An 8,936-nucleotide genomic window follows, 5' to 3' on the forward strand; every position below is an offset into this window, starting at 1 on the left:
CCCTTGCCACCTCATTTAACCTCTTTCTCTATCCTTGTTTTTCACCTTTCAACACAAGCCATACTGCCCCTCTCCTTCCATCTACCTTTGAGCTCTGGCCCTTTAGCGTTAGGGTTAGGGTTCAGCCTGTTGGCTTGCAGGCAAAGCTACGTAACCCATATTTTTTTCTAGGTTTGCAACTTTTTGGTCATAATTTGTTTTGACTTTAATCTTGGAATCTTGAATTTTCCAGGTCTGTTGGGTGGTGCTATCAAGAAGGCTGATAGCTGCTTTCAAGGCTTTTGGTGCTTTGTTTCATCTTGACCAAGTCTCCACCTAATTCCGCCCATTGGAAGCAAATTCCTAATCCAAGATTCTTTGCAATTTTGTCAAAAAGACAGCATTTAAAATATTGGGATTGGAGGAGAAACGAGGGGCTAGCATTTGCATTACGCAAAGGGTTAATTACATGGCAGGCGGTGTTTGGGCCAAGGTTCAACAAAAAGTCAGTTATGGATTCTGTGAAGGAGTTCGAAGTTGATAACAAACACTTGAAGCTGAATATATATATATATAGCAATCAATTTTCCCAAGCACTTAATTGTTTTTCAGCAACCAACCCATGATGAAACGGAGGAATAACATCAATTCATGGGGGGTCTAATTGTTTGACCACTTCAATCTCACTAATTGCAGCAACTTGCAACTTGCAACCAAACCAAATACTAGTATTCCTCCTATCTTCCAAATAAGATATGTTACCTAATAACATTAAATATAAGAATTGCTTAATCAAAACAATACTACTACAAGACCAACAGATACTTATTCAAATGATTACTGTTTGATTTTATTGTAATTATCTTGAATATATCATGAGAAACAAAATTTATTATGATTAGATAGGATCCCAAATCCTACTTAAGGTCAGGGGTATATGGAAAAAAAAAAATCCTTGTAGGCCATCTGTTGCAAATGAGATTATGACAAACTTCATTGTGCATTAATTAATTACTAAATCACCAACACTATGTATTCCAAAATTAGGAACTTGTTGTACTAAGTCTGGTGTCAAATTCATTGACTAGCAGCTCCATGGAAATGGAAGAGGACGGCAGTCACAGTAATGAAATGAAATTTGTTACTTAGCTTCTAGATGGAATGGCCCCTTTCTATTCAAATTGGTAAACCACTTTCAACAACTTGAAAAGATGGACGGCTGTGATTAATGCAATCACTCTGGACAAAACACATATGTACATCGAATTAATTACAATGATGATGACGATGATCCATATGTTAAAAATATAAATATGAGCTGCAATATTATATTTACAGATTTTAAATAGTATTTTTTTTTATAATTACCAGACATTATAATATTATATAATCATGTTATTGTAAGGCATCTGAACCTTTCTTAATTGGAAATTTCAAGTAGAGGTCAGTTTAGTAAAATTACCTTAGTAATCTCTTTCTCTCACAGCTCCGCAAATCATTTCCTCCAAATTCCTCACTGATTACCCCATTAGTCACGTTAATAATTAACAGTTAAATAATCATATCCAATCATCTAAATTCTAATAATAATAATACTAAAAAACATAGGAACACTATTAAAAAAGAAAGAAATTTTCAAAACACCCAGTTTTTCTCAACTGACCCCGCGTTTTCTTCCTTCTCCTCCCTCCCTTCCCCGTCGCCACCTCTCCACCAAACCCGAAACGCCGCCGTCTTTTTTCTTTTTTTTTTTTTAATTCTTTCTGTTATGGGAAACTGTAACGCATGCGTTAGACCGGACGACAGCCCGGAAAGTAAACCGAACCGGTCCGAACACAGCCAGAGAGGTAAGAAAAAAACCCGGGAAAGGAAACCGAACCCATACGCCGAGAAAGTCCCCTCGCCGGCTCCGATCCGAGTTCTAAAAGACGTGATTCCACTGAGTCACCGAACTCGAATAGGCGACAAGTATATCCTCGGACGCGAACTCGGCCGAGGGGAGTTCGGAATCACCTACCTCTGCACGGACAGGGAAACTCGCGAAGCGCTCGCGTGCAAGTCAATCTCCAAGAGGAAACTCCGAACAGCAGTCGACATCGAAGACGTCCGACGCGAGGTTGCCATAATGTCAACGTTGCCGGAACATCCGAATATTGTGAAGTTGAAAGCGACATACGAGGACAACGAAAATGTCCATTTGGTTATGGAGCTTTGTGAAGGAGGGGAATTGTTTGATAGGATAGTAGCGAGAGGGCATTACACCGAGCGCGCGGCGGCGAACGTGGCGAAGACGATAGCGGAGGTGGTTAGGATGTGTCACGAGAACGGGGTTATGCATAGAGATTTGAAGCCGGAGAATTTTTTATTTGCGAATAAGAAAGAACACGCGCCGCTTAAAGCCATTGACTTTGGCTTGTCTGTGTTTTTTAAGCCTGGTAAGTAGGAAGATTTTAATTTTTTTCCCTTTTTTTTTTTCAGGATTTATGTGGGTTTTTTATGGTTTGGCTTGTAAATTTTGGATTTTTTTATTTTTTTAAAATTGGGCTGTTAGAATTTTTCTTTTTAGTTTTTATTTTCACTTTTCCAGTTTCTGGTTAAAGAAGGGTTTTTGAATTCATTTTTTATTTTGCTTCTTAGATATTTGTTTAGGCGTTGAATCCTGAGTTTGGGTTTCGTGAGATTTGTTTATGGTTTGTAGCTTGATTGCAGGATTGATATTTCTAATTTTGGATTTATTTTTGTAGGGGAGAGGTTTTCAGAGATTGTGGGGAGTCCATACTATATGGCTCCTGAGGTTTTGAAACGAAATTATGGACCGGAGGTTGATGTGTGGAGTGCTGGAGTGATCCTTTACATTTTGTTATGCGGGGTTCCTCCCTTTTGGGCAGGTATTCCTTTTCTTACTTTGTGTTTTTTTATGGTTGTACAGTGGCAGTGACCACCCTCATCAAGCTTTTGCATTAAAATGTTTTCTTCTTTTGAATTCTGATTTCGATTTTCGTGTTGCTTTTTTCAGAGACTGAACAGGGTGTTGCACTTGCAATTTTGAGAGGGGTCATTGATTTTAAGAGGGAACCTTGGCCTCAGGTTTCAGAGAGCGCCAAGAGTCTTGTTAGACAGATGTTAGAACCAGATCCTAAGAAGCGGTTGACTGCTCAACAGGTGCTTGGTAAGTCCTCCAGTAGTTCTTGAGATGCTGGATTTTCTGTCAGTACAACCGTATTTTCGTATTTAGCTAAAAGTATTCAGATAGCATTTTGAGTTTCCTGGGGTGCTTGCTGCCTCAGTATTAGGAATTATTATTGTTTTAAAGATTGAAGTCAGGTTAAATCGTGGGATTCAATATGAATAACAAGAAAATCGGATTAACGATCACTACTTCATATTTAACTTTAATCAAGAGCAACTGAGAAATTTCTGAAATTAATAATTCACTGGATTGAGTTTTATTGGATTTTTAGTAAACATGCGTGTAAGATCATTTTGTCATTCATTCTAATACTGGAATGGCTGAATATTACCAGAGGCTAGACTTAAAAAAAGTTGTAGTTTCTTTTATTGCTTGTATTCTTGAATTGGGAAAACTCTTGAGTCAAACTGTCTTTCTGCTGCTTTCTTTCAGGCTATTTGTTTTGATCAATCTCTAATCTTCCTCAAGTCTGTGGCTATCCTAAGTTTATGTTTTTATATGAGGTACCCCATGGTTAAAGGTTCTTGCTTGGATGGTAATTCACCAGTAGGTTAAAGTCAAATACATGCTTCCTGAAGAAATATGGGAGCTTTTTTCGCCTCCGGTCTTGCCAATACCTGTCTGAGAAGTGCTAAATCTTGGTCATTTGCTTCAATTTTTTAGGTTTTATTTTTGACCAGTCCAGTTAGATATTTTCTGCTCAAATTTTTCCCCTTTCCAAGTCTGGACCATATTAGGGAGTTCTGGTAGTAGTTGTCTCCAACTTTAGCTTAGTTTTGCCTAATGTTCTTTACAACCTGCACAATTCTTAAAGCATGTGTAATCTTGAAACAACAAATCCCTTCCATAATGATTTCAAGCAGCATGCTCACTTTATACTATGCTGCAGAGCAGTTGGATACACGGTATTTGGCATCTGATAATGAATTATACATTGTTTTTTTGGTCAAATGCTGATTGTGGCAAATGTTGACATATGTATGCATGCATTTATCTAGTCTACATGTTAATAAACTTTATTTTGAAGTGATCAAGGAAATTTATCATGAAGTGAGCATTGGGGGGCAATATCATTCATATAGATGAGGTACTTAGTGGGGAAAGGCTTAGTTTGTTGTTGTTGTTGAAGAAAGAAATTCAACCTTTCAAATAACATCTGACATAGGAATAAGCAAAATTCATTAGATGCTTACTTGCACAGTAATATTTCACCTTTTAATATTTCTATCACCAGAAATCATTTATTTTAATAGGTAATATATTAGCATTGCTAGTTTTTTGAAATCCTCACAGGATCCTGTTTCTGACTTTCCTTTTTTAAAGTAGTTGTGTTGATTTTCACTTATTAATATCTTCCTTCTTTTTCCTTTCTCTTGGGCACAGAACATTCCTGGTTGCAAAATGCAAAGAAAGCTCCAAATGTTCCATTGGGAGATATTGTGAGAACAAGGCTCAAGCAGTTCTCTGTGATGAATAGATTCAAAAAGAAGGCCTTGCGGGTAAGGGTTTTTAGTTGGATTATGTGAAATTGTTTGTTCAGGACCAAAAATCATTGCACCACCATGCAATTCGCAAGTATCTGCTGGATGATTCAATTTTGCAAATGCTGCAGGTAATTGCAGAGCACTTATCTGTAGAAGAGGTTGAAGTAATCAGAGATATGTTCACATTGATGGATACCGACAATGATGGGAAAGTTTCATATGAGGAGCTGAAGGCCGGGCTTCGAAAGGTTGGTTCACAATTAGCTGAACCAGAGATCAAGATGTTGATGGAAGTGGTATGGGTCAATTCTTGCTTACATCGAATCTGAAGTTTCATTTTTAACTTTGAGTTAAGTGCACTCGTTTTGCTTGCATGTGACTTTTATCTTGCTTGAGCCCATTTATGTTACTTTCAAGTTCTCTGTTCTGCTACATGCTTCCTCTATGTAGCATGCTGCAATTTGTGCTGAACATCCTCTACTAAATATATATTTTTTCTGTGGCTTAAATATAAAGTTGTCAAATTGATCATATTAGCATGCTAATCGAGCAAATGGTAATTGTGATTCTACTTTTTGCATGTACTTCTTAGTCCCTTTGTAGTATGATCATTCACTCAGTTTCATTATGAGATTGCCATCATAGCTTTACTTTATATCAATTTATTTACTTATTGTCAAGTTATTTTTTATTTAAGGGATTTCACATTATGCACTATTGATTGTGTATTTCAATAATTAATTGTTGGAATTATTAGGAAAGTTATACTGTCAATGGTCCTTGGCTCCTTCTAGAAGCTGTAGTTTTATTTCTTGCATGAACCAAAAAATCAGCTCAGCTCCCTCCCCTGTCTTTTTGTTCTTGAAGAACCATTCCTTAAATCATCTATTGCTGAAATTTCAAATAAAAATCATCTATTGCTGAATAATTTACCATCTTTAACAATTATATTATTAAATTTTTATCGCAAGCACTACCTCTGAAACCAAAAATTTTGTAATTCCTTTTGGCCAATGATGTTGACCTCTATTTAGACATTCATGGACTGGTTTTATGTCTCAGAAGCTACATCCTCTGTGAAGTTAAGAAATGGGATTACCTAACGGATGTATTGCATATCTACGATGATTCGTAGAATTTATTTTCTTGCATATTTTTTGAGAAAGATTTACATATTTACTTGTTTGCAATGCTTCTTATTTATTGGTTTTGAAACTTTTCTTAAAGCCATTGTTGGGCTAACAATAGGCTTTAGAAATATTGTTTTCCTTCATTATTATGTTTGGAGAGCCAAGCCTAGAGAGTAAGCTTAGGTACATGATATCATGAATTCCTAATTGAGCTATTGCAAATTCAGTAAAAGCAACTTTTATCAGAGTTTTTATTTTTGGTTGCCATGTCATATATGATCTAGAGAAACATGCACCATTGCAGTAGAACTTGAGAGGTTTTCAATAACATATGTCAACTTAACTTTAGTATTAATCACTAAACTGGATAATTGTAGTTCTGTCTACACTGTGTTTCACACGTGTAAATTTTTTTTTTTGGATAGTTTCACATGTTTAGTTAACCGAAAGATCACAACTTAACATGATACATTATTAAATTTGATTACATGTTTTTTCTATAATCTCTGTGTTGATCCAATATTTATTTGTAATAGGCTGATGTTGATGGAAACGGGGTACTAGACTATGGAGAATTTGTAGCAGTGACAATTCACTTGCAGAAGATGGAGAATGATGAGCATTTCCGCAGAGCATTTATGTTCTTTGACAAAGATGGGAGTGGATATATTGAACTGGATGAGTTACAGGAAGCCTTAGCTGATGAATCAGGTGAAGCTGATGTTGATGTGCTGAATGACATCATGCGTGAAGTTGACACTGACAAGGTTTGACTTCCTAGCCAAACTAACTCGTATTGTTTCCTATGTTCAGGATGACTCCTATTTTGCGACAATTTTCTTTTTCATAAATATCACTTTCATGGTGCTTAATTGAAACAGAAATATAAACTCTGAGTAATTATTACTTTAGAAATGTGTCAAAATAGATTCTGTTAAAAAAGGTTCAAATTTCACTGCAATTGGGACTAGATGTTGAGGATTGTTAATTTTCACTAAAATTACTAGTCCCCTCTCTCTGTCATATATTTTCTTCTGTAAGTTTGCATTTTCACCATATTAGATCAGTTATCTCATTTTTTTGTCCTTGTCCACATTTATTCAGGATGGTTGTATCAGTTATGATGAATTTGTTGCCATGATGAAAGCTGGCACTGATTGGAGAAAGGCATCAAGGCAGTATTCAAGAGAGAGGTTCAAGAGCTTGAGTCTTAACCTGATGAAAGATGGTTCTTTGCAGCTCCATGATGCAGTTACTGGCCAAGCTGTTGCTGTTTGAGCTATATATGGGATCTATGACTTTGTTATGCTTGTGCCTGCTGGATGTTTCTCTCACCCTTTTGTTGTCGATAAATGATTGTATATCTGGAAAACTAGCAGACGGGTGAGTGGCATTTAGGTTTAACAATGAGCTCTTGGAGGCAGACAGAATATTCTTTGATAACATGTTGACATGGCCGGCTTTGGTTGGTGTTTTGCTGCATGGAAGTGTGGATTAATCCATTAGAGTGGTTAGCAGATGGTAGCAAGTGAATGCATGTCCATGTATATTTGTTCATGTCATGTGGTTTGATGATTTACTTGGTATTATTTTATTTCCATTTGTGCAGAATCTAGTATAGGGTTGTTTATAAGCAATGTGAGTCCTTGGAAAAATATTCCCAATGTTGGTTATCCCATCCATTTGTGGTCTAATTTTCTCATGTAAAAGCTCCTATTGTTTGTTGGAAAAGGAAAATGAGAGAGACAGAAGAAAGGGTTGTTACTTATTGATGTTGTGATCAAGATTTATCACTGAAATGTAGGTAGGATGAGACCAACAACCCATTTAGTGGTTGCCTTCAGAAACCATATCTAATTTAAACTTAAATATTGAGATAAATTAAAAGGAGAAAGGATAATTTTACTTTTAAATCTCATCCACTTACCATTAGATTAAATATGGTTTGTAAATCTTTCAATATGGTCAATCTATTATGTCAATTTTTTTAGCTTTTATCCTTCCAACCTGCTATAATTATCTTCTAAAACGACTTAAACTGATTTGAAAGTTTATCTGATTGATTTAAACATTCCCATTTTTTCTCTTTTTTTATTATTTACATCAAAACAATGTTATCTCTCCAATTTTTTGTTTGTCACATGTTTTCTTTATTCTATTAAATTTCACAACTAAATTTCCTCAAAAAAAATAAAAAAAACATGTCTCACGCGCTATACTAACTATTTGGTATCCTTGTTAAGATCACCATGGTGATCTAAATACATTTTGATCTTGGTATGTAAAAATACAAATGCAAATAGACACCCTTGATAACTCTCTCTCTCTCTCTCTCGTGCACACACACACACACATATATATATATATATATATATATATATATATATATATAATTGATAAAAAAATTAATTTTTTATATAAATTCAAACATACAATGAACAATATTGTTGTAGAAAAAAAAATGAATTTGTTGAAATAAAAATTTACACCGACTCAAAGTTGCTTCATTTTGTTATATCTTTCTCATTCACAAAAGTATCAATATACCTTTTATGTTTATTTTGATTAATTAAAGATAAGTTAATTTATTTAAAAAGATCTATAAATTTATAGGTTAGAAATATAAGAGTAACTCAATCTCATGCATATACTTTTTGGTGGAATTTAAAAAATATCTTAGTAGATCTTATTTATATCAAATGTTAAAGTTTTTACATGAAAACTATGATCTTTTCACCTTTGTAAGAAAAAATTCAACAAAGAAAAATTTGGGTTATTATTACACACATTTGTTGAAGATCTTGAAGATCAATTTTCGTACACAATAATATTAAAAAATTCTTTATATAATTTCACGTGCATTATTAAGTAATTTACACTTATTACTCATAATCACATATTTATATGTATTTCTATATGTTAAATGAAGATAAAAACCATTTACTATATGAAAGTTAGTTTAGATTCCCTTAATTACCCGCTCTCCCACATGTTTATTGCATTGTTGATTACTTAAAAAAAAAAGAAATTTAAGCATATTCACTATCAATGTTCATAATATTCACTAATATATGCTATTTTATGAACGTTAATTACAATTGAAAGTAGATTAATTGAGTTTTCTCTATCAAAGTTCAAGTGACATCTTTCCAA

The 8,936-nt window shown here is 34.5% G+C and overlaps 1 protein-coding gene across 1 annotated transcript; it reads left to right on the top strand.

Moving 5' to 3' along the window:
• The first annotated feature begins 1,567 nt into the window (after positions 1-1,567).
• LOC18604578 (calcium-dependent protein kinase 10-like) lies at positions 1,568-7,551 on the top strand. Its single transcript, XM_007037127.3, has 7 exons — positions 1,568-2,414; positions 2,724-2,867; positions 2,996-3,148; positions 4,553-4,668; positions 4,782-4,949; positions 6,320-6,550; positions 6,888-7,551. The coding sequence occupies exons 1-7, from the start codon at positions 1,748-1,750 to the stop codon at positions 7,059-7,061; spliced, it is 1,653 nt and encodes a 550-aa protein (XP_007037189.1). The 5' UTR covers positions 1,568-1,747; the 3' UTR covers positions 7,062-7,551.
• The last annotated feature ends 1,385 nt before the right edge of the window (positions 7,552-8,936 follow it).

Source organism: Theobroma cacao, chromosome 3 (assembly GCF_053813885.1).
Source record: "Theobroma cacao isolate CCN51 chromosome 3, ASM5381388v1, whole genome shotgun sequence".
NCBI lineage: Eukaryota > Viridiplantae > Streptophyta > Magnoliopsida > Malvales > Malvaceae > Theobroma > Theobroma cacao.